We start from the raw sequence: 16,696 nt of genomic DNA, 5'->3' as shown, positions 1-16,696 counted from the left end.
ACCGTGTCCTTCTTTCCTGTTTTCTCCTTAATTCCGTCGCTCCCTGTCCCTGCGCCTCGCTCTCTCCTTCCTCTCTCTCTCTATCTCTCTACCTTTTAATAATATCCTTTTATTCCCTTCTCTACCCCCATCCCTCGTGAACTGTTGAGGTGTTTACCCACGAGAAACAGTTACGGGGCTCACTTTTCTCTTTCTCTTCTTTTCATTTAAAATCACCCCCCCCCCCCCCCCCAGTAGGCTGAATGTATGCGGTTATTTTCAAAGCTGAAAAAAAAAAAAAAAGTTGGTAGAAAAAATGGCCAGTGGAAGACTGCAATGGTATATTTGAAACGAATATATGGCACTCAACATTTCTAATAAGCATATCTTTTCGTAACCATTCAGTAAGTTGCGAGAGATGAACTGCCTCGCAGCATAATATGCTTTCATGGTTAAACTATTTTTCGTCACAACATCGTGTATCAGATATCATGACAAAGCTTGAAAGTACGTTCTCCAAGTCATTAATTGTTTATAAGTTATGTAAGCGCGCATCACTTCATGTTTTATACGAACACCCCTAAGCATTTTTTGCAGGAGAGTTGCAAAATAATAACAGAATTGCAAAATAATAAAATTGGTTAATTTTTTTGAAGCTTGCTCACTGAAATATTTCACGCACTGCGCTTTATATACTCGTTCGGGTTATTATTATTATTATTATTATTATTATTATTATTATTATTATTATTATTATTATTATTATTATTATTATTATTATTATTATTATTATTATTATTATTATTATTATTATTATTATTATTATTATTATGTAACTTGCTTGCTATGTTTTGAATTTTGCATTGAACATCTAGCAGTGGTCCTAAACATTATTTCGATAATTTATCCCTTCTTCGGCCTACATGCAATCCTTCTTTCTTGGTGATTTGAATAAAATACCGCGATTCTACGTCTCCTCGCCCCCCCCCCCCCTTGTGATTACCGCTTGCCTTTGTGATTTCGTGGAATAAAATGTTGTTTAAAGCTTTTCATCTTGTACTGCAACATTTTTTCACCTTCGGCACGGTAATTTTGGCGAATGTTTTCAAACTAGTACACCATTATATCATAAAAGGGAACTTGTAAATTGTTTTCCACTGCGCAAACACATTAGTCTTTATAAAATTGCTCTGCAAAAAAATTCTAGAGAAATCTGGAGAATTTTTTTACTCCAGTGAGGGAAAAGGTGGCTCTGAAGGTTGGCAGCATTGCATCACAGCCTCAGAGAGTACCTACCACTACGCTGCCAACCACGGAGGACCAACGCATAGAATCACCCTTCCTCCGTGCATAGAATCCACGCTTGCCTGGAGGAGACGGAAGGATCAGCGTGATGCTGAGCGGGGTTGGCACTTAATTGTACTTAAGGTCGCTACAAAAATGGCGAAAAAGGAGAAAAAGAAGGGCCAAGGTGCGAAGAAGACTACTGCAAAGACAGAAAAAAAGGCATTACAGAAACTGAAGAAGGAATTGGCCGCAAATGGCGAGGTAATTATAGTTGGTAGTGCTGGTAGCCCCAGTAGCATGTCACATGTGAAGCTGTTTCTTTTCCCTATTTTAGGATGACATTGAAACGCTGATCGCACAGTTTGTTGAGGAAGATCGCAAGAAACTACAGATTACCGAAGAGCTCGTAGGGCCTCCCTCTTGCAGGTGATGAATTGGCCATACCTGGCCGTACTCGTTATTTGTTCCACTGTGACATAGCTGTCGTTCACGCGTTTGATTTTCGTTTTTCTGCAGGAGCGGGGCTACGTTGTGCGCCCATCCAGAAAAAGACGAACTTTTGCTATTTGGTGGCGAATACTACAATGGAAAAAAGGTATGGAACGTTTATTATTATTATTATCCGTTAATGTTGTCACCGCTGCAATTTGATGGTAAAACACGTGTAGTCGCCAGTGGTCGGAAAAAGGCCCGAAAGGTGTTCACTAACGTGCAAAACAAAAACGAACAAAAAGCTAGCATCACAAACCGGGCGTGTCAACATGAAAATTGCGATTCAGCTCATTTTACCTTCATCGAAACTCGACGAAAGACATGTCTTTGCAACATTCACTTCAAGGGTAGGTTCACCAATCAGCGAACAAAAAAAAATCCAGAAAGTCAAAATTTGCTTTAGGGTGATAAAATAATTCGAACGGCAAGAATTTTAGCTTACGTTAAGATAAAATGGTGTTGACCTCTAAATGGGTCTGGCTATTCTGGAACAAATCTTTTAGTCAAGTGTCATGTCACAGCAGGTGGTTGTCATTTTTGCAGCATCTTGTTTCAATAAGTGAAAGGACACACCTGCTTTGGCTCTCAGGTATCTTAAATTGGCCATGATATGGTCATCCAACTGATTTCAGCTTTGTCATTGTAACTCAGAGTAGAGAGCCAATATGGTTAGCGACATACCCAAAAAACTAGACTAAGCAGACATTTCAACTTGAAATTTTAATTTGAAAGTACTGCCCATTAAGCCCTACCGACAACAACTGCTATGTTGGCAGGTATTGTGACACATCAGAAAATGGAGATCCACCATTGTGTCGTTTGCAATGAAACGATGTGATGCCACACTGGACATATTGCTCCACATGCTCTGGCACGATGAAGGCATCTCTGTTTGTGCCCACAATTTCTTCGCTTGCTCCGCAAAATGCTGCAGCAAACAGCTGTGAATTACATGAACTCAATCACTTGGAATCGCATCTTGTTTTCATACTGTGCAAAAACTGCTTATAGGATTGGTATTCACTAATGGTTGCTGCACTACCATATCTGCTATAGCATTCAGAATTCCAGTGCAAGTTTTCTACTGTATTGAATGTGCTTAAACTTCGCAAGTTTGTTGTGGGAAGCATATGGACATTGTGCAATCTGCAGTTCAGTCTCAAAACCTTGGTGCCATGGCTCCTTTAAAAAAATTCCTCATTCATTGATTGTTGTGCCAGCTTGAGTAGATTTTGCTACATTTAAAACTTTAGGCCAAGTTGAGCCCTAAGTTATTCAGAATTAAAATTCAGAGAAACGGGAAAAATTAGCATTGTTAAAATGTCATGTGTTCAGGCGCTCTTAAAATAATTCGAAACACCGGACATGCAGCCGCTCGTCTGCGGAGTGTGCTCGCAGAAAAGTAGTATGATGGTTTGCGCATGTGTGGTCTCTCTAGAAAGCAAGTGTTGCTCCCTAGTGCACGCAGACTTGCGTTGCGTTGCTATGAAACGATAGTGCTTTGATAAGGGGGTTGGGTGGTTGGTGTCTGTGACAAGCTCTGTGTGCACATACTTTGAGTTGGAAAATAAGCCATTTTGCATCCATGTGTGTTTGATTGTGTCGGTGTTTTTTTTCCTTTGATTACGTGAGGCCGTATTCATCATTTAATCAGAATATTTACCAGAGGTGATTGTGACTAACACTGGCAAAGGTCAGCGTTTTTGTCTTATGCAACCATGGGCACGTCGACCAAACACAGTTACATTTCTATTCTTTGTTTAGTATAGAAAAATAAACAGTGTTCTTCCTGCTATAACTATATCTCTGCTATGATGCTATTTGTTTTGCATTTAGCTGATACAGACTGTTGCTGACTAGCATTGTATAGAATCTCTGATGAAAAGCAAATGTCTGTGGCAAGAAACGACATGTGATTGAAATGTAAAAATACTCGTTACCAAGTGCCCAGATTCTACAATTGATTGGTGCATGAAGGTATGCGAACCGTGATATGTGGTCCGGGAATAAAAAACTCTGGAGTAGTGCAGAGCTTAATGAAGGACGCACAAAATCAGTCCTTTGCCTGAAATTCGCTTTCACAAACATCTCATTCCATTTTCTAAAATGTTTTATTAAGAATATTGCAAACACACCTGTAAGGGGAGTGTCTTTGATAGTACGTATTGTCCTCATATAACCAACTAGTAGAAACACTGATTGCAAGAGAATTAAAGCAAGAACTAGCACGTTGCAAAACATACTAACATAGTTAAGGCAGTGATGCCATTCTAGCCATGCTGCCTTACTTGCGTGTAGTCTTCCAGACTGGAGGCAGAGAAACGAGAGTGCATGCCGTCAAGCATTGACTAGTTTTCATCTCAATGAATTACGGGGCTTGGCATGCTAAAGGCGCCTATCCTTTCAGCTCTCATCATATTGCTTAATAGCACCAGCGCTACTTTTTTTGAAGCAAGACAGTGCCAATTTAATGCACTAGGGAGATAAGCTTGCTCGCTAGGCAGACCGCGCACGCGCGGACCTTGCCTGTATTATTCCGTCGGATCGCTTCACTAGCGAGTGGCTGCGTGTTCGGCGTTCCGAATTATTCTAAAAGCACCTGTACAATTGCTTATGAACAAAACAAGGGCTCATTTGATTGAACCATATAATAGGTGTAGGTAACCATTTAAGGCTATGTCAAACTTTAATAACAGTACTGTGAAACAAAACAAAAAAAAAAAACTGCGAAAATAGGCAGCCATAATAGAAGCATTTCCAGTAGTTGTACAATCAGGAAATGCTGGTAAAAGCTCTGTATTTGCTTATATTATAAGCAGTCATACCAACTTCATCTTTGTATGCTACAGCAGAGGACTCACTACAGCAAAGGATTGTCAGCCACAGGAATCTTCCTGTGTTTGCCCACAGACTGCAAAGCCTGTCTTGACCACCTATGTTCATTATGCTGAGCTGACATCCCAAGTTGTTCTCATATATAATATATCTCATGAATGATCAGTGCCTGGTTTCTTAGAATGAAGTTTATTTGTCTACATTTTGCGAACACTGTATTGGTTTTTATCCCTAAAGCTGTGTTCACACAATACCCGAAATTGCGATTCGAGCCTGCAGATTGTGTATTATGTCATTATATGTTGGTCATTCCTGCATTCTCTCTTTGGTCTGCGCAAAGCAATTCATGAAACGGTGGAGGCCTAAATCACAGTTGGGATCCAGAGATGGCAATACTGAAATGCTGCTTGTAGCGTGAATACTCCCCTGATGTGTAAATGCTGGCTGCGGAGAGATTTGAATCATGTCGCATGTTACACGACTGATTTGTTCGTAATCAAGTCCATTGTGTAAATTCAGCTTAAGGGTGCACTTTGGGACCTCTGATGAAAACCTTTAACGTTCAAGTGCTAACAAACTATTTGAAAATAAATTATTTAAAAGGGTACTGACAAAATTTCGGGGCTGAGATAGCCGGCGAGGTCGATTCTCGTGAACATCCGTATATCATCTGCAAGATATCAAAAGCGAGTATAGCTTGGAAGGTATTTTCAATTAATTTTGAAGTCTGCGTAAGTGACCGACTTCATAGCGCTATAGACTCCCTCGGTGGTGACCCCGAGGTGACCCGCTACTTCCTTCACGTCACCACGCTGCGGTCAACAAAACAAGTTATGATGACGTCATAGCCGTTTCTTTTCTTTTTTTTTTTTTTTTTTTTTTTTTTTTTTTTTTGACGCGTTAGTTTCCGAAGTCTATATTTCTTGGCGGCTGGTTGCGAGTGCGTGGCCGTGGCGCTCGCTTAGAAAGTTTTGTGTTTGGCGACATTCCAGTGCTGTTTCCTATTCGAAAGTAATTCTTGTTGCGAATCGTGCAGAAGTGCGTCACTGTTATGTGTGCTGACATGGTCAAGAGTTGCACACGCTAGGTGGCGACAGTTGCACCCAGCTTTTGGAACTCTCTCAAAGCGAAACTTAAACTGATCGATAATAAGGGGCCTGCAATTATTTATCTGTCGCGTGCTGCAGCAAACAATGTGTCGTGTCCTGACTAACAGCCCTACAGCAATGCATTGCAGCAGAAAAACGCGAGGCCAAATTTTTCGTGTCAGTACTCCTTTAATGTGGTGTGACATAGTTACTTCTAAGCTTTGCAGTCATCATGTTAACTTCTTGTTGTCCTTGTACTCACTTTTTTTGTTCATAATAGTTGAGATCGTGCACTTCAACAATCTGTCGCCTTTGCAAAGATTTCCCAGGGTGATGTGTTGCACAGCTGCATTTATTGGTCGCAGAATTGGTGAATACTTGAAAAGAAAGCAAACTAAATGTAATAGTGACAAGACAAGCTGTACTCATTGACGGTCTGCATCATGTGGCATGTGCTATGTGGTCAACTATGACCCACAGCTTAGTTAATTGGTAGTGCTGCTTAGTTAACATGCAGTGGACATTCTTTTGATCACTTTCATTTTCCTTGAATTTCTTTCAGACGATCATGTACAATGAGCTTTTTGTCTACAACATCAAAAAAAACAACTGGCTTCTTGTAAAAGGACCCAACTTTCCACCACCACGGTGTGCTCACCAGGTAAGCCTGTTGCACCCATGTCATTTGAAACCTGAATCATAAGCTAATTTAAAATATTTGAGTATGTGCTGATAGTAATGCATCCCGCTCGTGGTATTGGGTGTAGTGCTTAATTTGCATGTCGATTTTCAAAACATTATAATTGTTTTATTTCTCAGGGTCCTTAAATAAAGTTCTTCGCACCATACTGTATTTTTGTGTTTGGCTTACCTCGTTTTTGAACCATTTGGTCTCTAATCCTAGCTGCAATTGTTTTTATGAATATTGGAATTTGCAAAAATGCATTTTACTGCTATCGTAATTATACAGCAAATCTTAACCGAAAACTTGCATCATCTTGATGTATCATATGAACTCTCAAGTGCAGCAAGACCTGTCGTGTCCCATATGCAATATTCTGTGGGTGTGTGGAAGAGGGTGAGCTTATAAGGATAGTTCCTAAATAGGCACTGCAGGGTGACTACTGTTACGAGCCGCGTCGGTGGCCGCAGCGGACCCAGTAGGTAGCGTGGAGCTGGGTGGTGGTCGTCATTCCGCAGGCCACGTGGACGTTCAGAACTCTCGAGAGCTGAGGCAGAGGGACAGGGGTAAAGGAAAACTTAACAAGACGTTGATTTGCAACATGTTGGACAGTAACGTCCGAACGACGACTCTTCTCGCGACGCTCTCCAGATTGCTTCTGGCGGGCTGCTCTCCTGCCTCGCCGTGCAGTTCCGTAGATATAGGCGGAATGTCTCTTCGGGGAATCAATTACTCATGGAGAGCACAACACAAGTGTCACTTCACACACGTGGCAGATGCACGTGGCACACGCGCGGGGACTCGGAAGCGACCACGCAGGAGAAATTCACGGCAGTCCCTCCTGTAGCACACAACCGGCCTTCCGCACATTCCAGAGGGGCCCGCCCGTAGCCACTGCCCCGCAAGCAAAGCGCACAGCCGAGACAAACAGAGCCGGTGCAGGTGACAACACCCGCCCCCACACAGAATGTCCGAGATGACGGGAAGGCACCCTTGGGGCCAAACAGAGCCGGTGCAGGTGACGACCCGCCCCCACACAGAATGTCCGAGATGACGGGAAGGCACGCTTTGGGCCATCCGGCCCAAGGACTTCTTTACTGCTTTGTAACAGCTTCCCCGGCGGCCGGCCGAGACCTCGACGTACGAAGGTCATGCACCTTTGTGGGGAGAGGTCGATGAAGACAATGCTGGTGTGCTGAAGCCGTGGCCACCTCGATGCGGCTCTGCAGCAATCCCCTGTCACCCTGGTGATCTGCAGCCTCTGGTAGCGTCGTCCAAAATTGGAGAAAGGCTCCCGCTCTGCTGGCCAACATTCCTTCTCGAAAGACAGCACATGTGTCCACCACGCGAGAAACACAACTGCCAAGCAGGCAAGCGCCCATACTCTCTTCCTGAGACCCACCAGGCTTTTAATTCATCCAAAACGACCTGTTCTTCATTACAATAGCAGCAGCAATTCTAACAACCCAACCTGAAATAGGCTGCTCAAATTCACAAACACGTGTCGTGATAAAGCACAAATACAAAAAAAAGCAATTGTAAACCTGTCACACACATACAAAAAAATGGAACCTAAATACCCAAGCCAGATTACCTGACGCCATCAAGATCCCTAGAAACAACGACTTAAGCCGTCAGCGTTGCCATTCAATTTGCCTCTCTTGTAACGAATTTCGAAAGAGTATTGTTGCAATAGCAAGCTCCAGCGAAGTAGCCGGCCGTTCTTAGGCGACATCGTTTGCAACCACGTGAGGGGACAGTGGTCCGTCTCGATAATAAACTCTGATCCCGCGAGATAGCATGCGAGCTTCTGAACCGCCCATACAACACAGGCGCATTCTTTCTCTGAAGCGCTATAGGCTTCCTTCCTTACAGTTAGTTTGCGGCTTGCATATAGCACGGGATGTTCCTCTCCTGCGTCGTTTCTCTGACACAATACTACGCCCATGCCGCGGTCACTTGCATCGCACTGAACCACGAAGGGTCTAGCGTAGTCGGGGGCTTGAAGTACAGGTTGGCTTATGAGCGCATTTTTCAGCGCTAAGAATGCCCTCGCTTTTTTCTCATCCCACTCCAGAATTTGAGGTTCGGTTTTTCTAAGAGCGTCAGTGAGCGGGCTGGCCAACTCTGAATAACGGGGAATGTAATGCTGGTAGTACCCTGCCAATCCTAGGAACGACCACACATCTGTCTTTGTCCGGGGCTGCGGAAAATTATTAACTGCCGCCACTTTGACATCGGAAGGTCTGCGGTGGCCTTGCCCCACTATGTGACCCAGGTAAGTAACCTCTGCTCGGCCAAGTTGGCACTTCCGAGCCTTCACGGTCAGACCTGCTTCGCGGAACGTTGAAGCACTGCTCGCAAGTGGGTGAGATGTTCGGACCATGACCCTGAAAATACTGCTACATCATCCAGATAAGGCAGGGCAAACCCCTCTAAACCCCGCAATACCTTGTCCATGAGAGCCGAGAAACAGTAGGGGGCATTCTTTAAGCCGAAGCTCAACACCTTAGGGCGGTATGTTCCTATGGGAGAAATAAACGCCGCATATCTGCTGGCCCTTTCGGTCAAAGGCACCTGCCAATAACCCCGAATGAGGTCGAAGGTAGAGATGTACTTAGCACTGCTTACTGCCTCAATTCTTTCCTCTATATTTGGTATGGGGTAGGTCTGATCCTTCGTTAGGTGATTTAACCTCCGGTAATCAACGCATGGTCGCGGATCTTTTCCAGGAACCTCCACTAATATAAGCGGAGAGGTATAATCGCTTTCACAAGCTCCAATCACATCGAGCTCGAGCATTCTTTTAATCTCGGTCTCAATAATGGCACGCTGACGTGGCGACACTCGATACGCCTTTGACCGCACGGGCTGAGTGGCCGCAAGCTCTATGTCATGCACTACCAAATTTGTTCGGCCCGGTTTCTCCGAGAACATGTCCTCATATTCTATCAGGAGGCTTTCTAGGTCACGCTTCTCGTTAGCTGTGAGCTCAGCTACCTCAACCATGGCCTTGAGCGTTTGACCAGCGTTATCCTCCTTTATTTCCGCTCCCGAAAAGGGGAAATCTAGTGGTGGCTCTTCGGGCACGTTTACCGCCATGTTTACGACAACCTCTCTCTCTCGATACGGTTTGAGCAGATTGCTGTGGTAGATCTGCTGCGTCTTACGTCTACCTGGCATCCTTACCAGATAGTTTGTGTCGGACAGCCTTTGAACGACTTCCGCCAGACCTTCCCATTGGATATCTAGTTTATTCATTGGTGAAGGTTTCAGCCGCATTACTTGATCTTCAGCTTCAAACCGGCGTGATCTTGCCGACCTGTCGTAGTAGCGTTTGGCCCGAGCCTGTGCCTTGCTCATCTCATCCCCTGCCAGCTCCTGTGCTCTATGCAACCTTTCTAGCAGAGTTAGCACATATTCAACCACCGTAGGGTCTTCCGCTCGCCCTTCCCATGACTCCCGAAGAATACGGAGTGGGGATCGCAGAGAGCGACCGTAGACCAATTCTGCCGGGGTAAATCCAGTGGCTTCATGAGGTGCAGTCCTGAGCGCAAACATGGTTGCTGGCAAGCACGCATCCCAGTCGACTTTGCGCTTGAAACAGAGTGCTCGAAGGACGCGTTTCATTACCGAGTGTAACTTTTCTACTGGGTTTGACTGGGGGTGATACACCGAGCTGTGGATTAATCGGATTCCACATTTCTCTAAGAAAGTTGTAGTCAGTGCACTCGTAAAAACGGTCCCTTGATCGGACTGTATTTCAGCGGGAAAACCAACGCGTGCGAAAATAGACAACAGCGCGTTTACCACTTCTACCGAGCTTCGTTTCTTTAAAGGCACTGCCTCAGGAAACTTGGTCGCGGGACAAATTACTGTTAAGACATGACGGTAACCGGATGTTGTTGTTGGAAGAGGCCCTACTGTGTCGATCACGAGTCGTCGAAAGGGCTCAGTGATCACTGGCACGAGCTTCATTGGGGCACGAACCTTATCCCCTGGTTTTCCTACACGCTGACAGGTGTCGCAGGTTCTGACAAAATTCTCTATTTTCCGGAAACAACCCGGCCAATAGTATTCCTGCAGCAGGCGATCCTTCGTTTTTTTGACCCCCAAGTGACCCGACCATGAGCTACCGTGAGCTAAGTGTAAAAGATCACGGCGGTAACGTTCCGGTACCACTAACTGATCAAACTGCACCCGTCTGCAATCTAGATACTTACGATAAAGTATCCCGGCCCTGTTCTGATACATCACGTTTTTCTTTGAAGTACCCTCATTAGTCTGACTCCTTATATTTTGAAGAGTGGGGTCTGCTCTTTGCTGCTCTATAAGGGACGATCGATCCACTCTCAGCAAAGTCTGCAGGCTACTAGATGCAGGAGTAATCATTTCCTCACACACACTTCCAGATTCAAGAGGGTCTTCCTCGTTTTCATCCGCGCCTTCATCGCTCACTTGATCAGTGCTTGTTGTGATCGTGTCTACCGTGTTAGTGGGCTCTCCATCTCCGGCTTTCTCGGTGATTCTCGAGGGAACATCGAGCGGTGCGGCTCTAGTTGCGAGTTCTCGCGCCTTTGAGCGAGTGAGCGCGCACACAACCCCATCCCCGTACGCTAGGTTCTTCTGTCCTAGTAACCAATCGGATCTGTTTGAAAACAAGTATGCATACTGCTTTGGCAAATAAGCAGATACTGCAGCCTCTGTGTGCAATGCGCCAAAGGGGCCCTCGATGCATACCTTAGCAATCGGAAGGCATACGCTTGATGGCTCCGCTGCTTGTTTAATCCAAGCGCACTCTCCTGTGAAATGTTCAGCTTCAACATACGAGGGATGGACCACGTCCATTGTCGCTGCCGAATCCCGCAGCACGCGACACTCTTTTCCATTTACTATCAGCTCTCTGATATATGGCTCCAGCAGTCGCATGTTTTCACCCTCGCTGTCGACTGAGAAGCAAACAACTTTTGGACTCTTGCAGACGGCCGCAATGTGACCTGGCTTGTGGCATTTATAGCACACAAGTGGTCGCCTCTTTTCAAACGCACTGTTTTGGTGCTTTTCCTCAACCGTGGTCTCATTACTTACCTCCCTTTGCTTTTCGGGACCAGTGTTGCGCTCTCGATTCTCTTGGACTGAATGTCCCCTCCACCCAGTTGCCTTTTTGATTTGGCCCTCCCACTGGGGAATTTCTCTTCTATCAAGCGCGCGGCGCGAAACAAAATCCTCCGCTAGCTCCGCGGCCCTCGACACAGTGGTTACCTCCTCCCTGTCTTGCACCCAGAGCCTAACGTCTTGGGGCAAACAACGGTAAAACTGCTCGAGTCCGAAACACTCCACGATTTTATCTTTATGCTCGAACGCCTTAGCCTCTTTGAGCCACTCCCTCATATTAGACATTAACTTGTATGCGAAATCAGCATACGACTCGTCTTTCTGCTTTACGGCGCTCCGGAACTTCTGCCTAAATGCTTCTGCTGACAATCTATATTTCTTTAGCAGGCTCGACTTAACTTGGTCGTAATCATCTGTTTCCTCTTTTGTCAAGCGGGCAATTACCTCGGTAGCCTCACAGGGTAGTAGGGTAAGCAAGCAGTGCGGCCACATCGTTTTGGTAACACGCGCCTTCTCGCATGTGCGCTCGAAATTTACCAAGAACAGACCCATGTCCTCTCCGGAGCGGTAAGGTTGCATTAGGTCTTTCATCCTGAACGACTTCCGTTCTACTCCGCTAGACGCTTCGCTACCTTCACTACTACCTCGAGCTTTGAGCAGCTCGATTTCAAGGCGCTTCATCTCAAGATCCCTTTCTGCTGCTTCGCGTATGAGCCTCTCATTTCTCTCTTCAGCTTTGCGCCTTTCATGTTCGTCTATCAGCTCTAGACACTCTGAGAGCTCGTCGTCGTCTGCGTTAAGGTTCTCAATAGCCTCGATAATCTCTGGCTTGGTCATTTGCTCACGAACATCCAAACCCAAACTTTTAGCTAACTCTAGCAAAAGCGGTTTATTCAGTGCCTTCAGATTCATGGTTGCTACAAGTGCTGCTAACTTCACTACTACTAGGACGCTACGTTCCCATGCACAGGTCAACGTAGAGTAGTTATCCAAATTTACCACCTTTCCTACAAAACTCTAGATAAAGCCTGGTAAAATCTCAGTGAAGAAAAGTCAAGCACTCACCACACCCTGCAGCCATGATCTCAGCGGAGACGGTCCCGATGCTGGCCCGAGCTTGTTGCGACTTGGCGTGAGCAGAATCCCGTCGCTGCCATCCAGTTGTTACGAGCCGCGTCGGTGGCCGCAGCGGACCCAGTAGGTAGCGTGGAGCTGGGTGGTGGTCGTCATTCCGCAGGCCACGTGGACGTTCAGAACTCTCGAGAGCTGAGGCAGAGGGACAAGGGTAAAGGAAAACTTAACAAGACGTTGATTTGCAACATGTTGGACAGTAACGTCCGAACGACGACTCTTCTCGCGACGCTCTCCAGATTGCTTCTGGCGGGCTGCTCTCCTGCCTCGCCGTGCAGTTCCGTAGATATAGGCGGAATGTCTCTTCGGGGAATCAATTACTCATGGAGAGCACAACACAAGTGTCACTTCACACACGTGGCAGATGCACGTGGCACACGCGCGGGGACTCGGAAGCGACCACGCAGGAGAAATTCACGGCAGTCCCTCCTGTAGCACACAACCGGCCTTCCGCACATTCCAGAGGGGCCCGCCCGTAGCCACTGCCCCGCAGGCAAAGCGCACAGCCGAGACAAACAAAGCCGGTGCAGGTGACAACCCGCCCCCTCACAGAATGTCCGAGATGACGGGAAGGCACGCTTGGGGCCAAACAGAGCCGGGGCAGGTGACGACCCGCCCCCACACAGAATGCCCGAGATGACTGGAATGCACGCTTGGGGCCATCCGGCCCAAGGACTTCGTTACTGCTTTGTAACACTACCAACCGAGAAAACCGGCAAAACCCGGAAATCGCAGGGATTTTGGTTAGTCTGGAAAATCTCGGAGAATACTTAGATAATGTGGGCTTCTCTCAAAGAAAATCAGCTAAAACTTCATTGAGGGAACAAAAGTCGCGGTAATGCTGACTCTAACTATGCACCTTTTAAATGAAAGCCGCCAGAGCGCAGCTAAATTCGCTTTGGGTTGGTACCAAATGTCACAACACGAGTGCTCCATAAGGCATGCGCGCCTCCTTCGAACAATTGAAGGCAGCCGCGCCGCCAGTGGATTCCCCTTCAAAGTGAGCGAAATGAAAAAACAACCATTAAAAACAACATGACAACTCGTCAGACACCAAACAGCGGCACGTCAACCTCTTTGCCACCTGAAAACAGCCGCTGACATCGCCTTGAAAGACGGAGAAGGATCAAGAGAGAAGGAATGACGCTGCGACTTGCGACGCCACCGTCGGCGGAAAGTACCAGAAGAAACCTGAAGCGTCCGTAGCCTCTGCTGTGCTCCACACCAGCGAAGGCCCCCGAAACCATCTGAAATCCGGGCGCAAGGCTATAAAGCATGCAGCGGTGGGCAGCTGTTAGTCTCAGTCAAATGCTTCGCTTGCGTGCAGCATAGCAGAAGCTACGAAGGCTTCCCGTCTTCTCTGGAACACCCGCCGACGGTAGTGTCACAAGCAGCAGCATCATTCCTTCTCTCTCGATTCTTCTCCGTCTTGCTAGGCAGTGCTGGCGGCTGTTTCCAGGTGGTAATGTCTCACGCGTTGTGGCACTGTCTTTAATGGTTGTTTTTTGGTTGCGAGCACTCTCAAGGGGAACCTGGTGGCGGCGCTCGCGCCTAGTAGAGCGCACATTTTGTGACAATATAACAACTAAGGTGGTAGGTCGCGCGGCAGCGCTCCCACTCTAGTTGTTGTGATACCTTTTCTCATCTCTTCTTCTCAGTCAAATGCTTCGCTTGTGTGCAGCATAGCGGAAGCTACAAAGGCTTCCCGTCTTCTCTGAAACACCCGCCGACGGTGGTGTCACAAGCAGCAGCATCATTCCTTCTCTCTCGATTCTTCTCCGTCTTGCTAGGCAGTGCTGGCGGCTGTTTCCAAGTGGTAATGTCTCACGCGTTGTGGCACTGTCTTTAATGGTTGTTTTTTTGTTGCGAGCACTTTCAAGGGGAACCTGCTGGCGGCGCTCGCGCCTAGTAGAGCGCACATTTTGTGACAATATAACAACTAAGGTGGTAGGTCGCGCGGCAGCGCTCCCACTCTAGTTGTTGTGATACCTTTTCTCATCTCTTCTTATGAAATCAGAACATCATACGATGGATCACTGAATGACCACGGCAATGTTGGCCGTATATAGGAAAAAACTTAAAGTTTTGCTGGCGCCGTCGGGCTCCTTGAGTACTGCCTATGGTACTTTTGCATTTATAAATGATGCTGGCACCAAAATGTAGTTCCTGATATTTTTATTTAGATTTTTTTCGACTTTACACATTTAGTACATTCAAAATCCGCATTAAAGTAATTTTACCCATTGAAAAGCTTAGAAAAGTTGACGCACGAAGTGTTAAACATGTTTAGTAGACAGTGACAGCATTGGGTGGCACGGTGTTTTATTGTATTGTCATGGAAGAAAGTTATGTGCCAGTCAAGGAATTTCACAAAAATACTCAAGGAAAACCTGGAAATCTCGGGAAATTTTGAAATGCTGACTTGATAGACACCCTGCACTGTCTTGCTGCACGTGTGCAGTGGGGCAGCTGACTTGATGCATTTTCTCAAGCTACTGCTGCCATAGCAGCCATGCTAGCTCTACACGTGGCGGAGTGCACATGTAGTCTGTGCACCACATTTTGATGGTAAGCTGGGCTAGCTAAAATGACTACTGGAATGGAGTGCCTGTCCCCCCGCACGACTAGCATTCAAGCTTTCATTATGCCCAATATTTGGATATGCATTGCAGCAAGACGCAAGTCTTTGGTCAGGTAGCGCCTTTTGTTTTTCTCCTTTGACATGTATATAATGAAAAAGAAATAAAAAGTATTATTCACATTGACATTGGTGCTATAAAACAATCAGACTTCATTGCTATGAAGCCTTGGTACCTAGTTAACACAAGAATGTTGCAACACGTTTTCCCAGATTATTACAAATTGGAGCTTCTGTGCTTTTTCATTGGTATGTGCATTGTATGTTTTTCGACGACATGTAGCAGGCTGTGTATTGGCTTTAGCTTGCCTGATGGTAAATGCCTGCCCCTCCCCATTAGTTGGGCGATGTCTTGCTGTTAGTGCAGGAAAAATTAAAAGTTCTGACTCTTTATTGAATGAGGTGCAGCAGCAGAGCTTCTAGATTTAAAAGAAGGAAAATACACAGGCACATACACTTCATGCAATGAAGGACACAATTACTGCTGTGCCCCTACTTGTTCATGTTGTCACATGTGGTACAATATTCACAGAAAGACTGTGCCTCCAAAAGCACTTACATTTTTTGTTCTTTATATATATATATATATATATATATATAAAACACATCGGAAGCATTGTCAACAGTGAAACATATATTTATTTCCCAACAGTTTCGGGAGGGGTCCTCCGTTCGTCAGGGAATGAGTTAAACTGTCGTCAACGTTCATACTTCTTTGCACTGAGCGCGTTCGCGTAAGCGCTACTTGGCTTGCAGCTTACGAACGGCAGGGCAGCCAAAAACGTTGATGATAGCGGTCTTAAAATCAGACCAGGTTGCAAAATCGTATGCATAATTGTAGTACCACAAACTTGCAACGGCCGCAAGGTAGAACACCAAGTTGGTCAACTTGCTGTCTTCGTCCCATTTATTGGGGACGCTCACACGCTCGTAAATGGCGAGCCAGTCCTCCACGTCAGTGCTATCGGTGCCAGTGAAGGTGGGTGGATCGCGGATCCTGGGGACACCGGGACAAGGGGGCGACACAGGAGGTGTTTGCTGAGCGGCGTCGTGGGACATGGTAGATGGCAGGGTACGTGATCGTAGCTCCAAGGGCATTGAGCATTGAAGGGGATCGCAGCTATGTCCACCAATTTGTTAGGGCATTTATTCCGGCACACAGCGAGCATACACAGTGGCGACAGTCACGGCCAAGCACGGACTCCCCGCGCGAGCGGAGTCCTTTTTGGGTAGACCCACTAGAAGCACTTGAGAGTTCAACCCATTTCAGTGTTCGGAGGCTTCTCTACAACATATATAAATATAGGTGAGATGAAATGGCGTTGGAAAAGAGCAGCGTACTTCTGAGACAGGCCTAGTCCGGTTCACCCAACCACACAGTTCAAGCGCCGCTCCACTACTCTTCTTCTTCCGCGCCCCGTAGGCTCGCGCATCTTCATTGCGATATAT

At 46.3% G+C, this 16,696-nt stretch overlaps 1 protein-coding gene across 1 annotated transcript in view; it reads left to right on the top strand.

Moving 5' to 3' along the window:
• The first annotated feature begins 1,297 nt into the window (after positions 1-1,297).
• The window catches only part of LOC119177088 (kelch domain-containing protein 4), a 48,210-nt gene continuing 32,811 nt past the window's right edge, over positions 1,298-16,696 (top strand). The window contains exons 1-4 of the mRNA XM_037428472.2: positions 1,298-1,527; positions 1,601-1,692; positions 1,783-1,861; positions 6,244-6,342. Coding sequence (XP_037284369.1) covers positions 1,420-1,527; positions 1,601-1,692; positions 1,783-1,861; positions 6,244-6,342 — 378 coding nt within the window. The 5' untranslated portion in view covers positions 1,298-1,419. The remainder of the gene's footprint in view (positions 1,528-1,600; positions 1,693-1,782; positions 1,862-6,243; positions 6,343-16,696) is intronic.

The sequence above is a fragment of the Rhipicephalus microplus genome, chromosome X (genome assembly GCF_043290135.1).
Source record: "Rhipicephalus microplus isolate Deutch F79 chromosome X, USDA_Rmic, whole genome shotgun sequence".
NCBI classification, from domain to species: domain Eukaryota; kingdom Metazoa; phylum Arthropoda; class Arachnida; order Ixodida; family Ixodidae; genus Rhipicephalus; species Rhipicephalus microplus.
The sequence above is the reverse complement of the archived record's forward strand: the minus strand, read 5'-3'. Positions and strand labels throughout refer to the sequence as shown.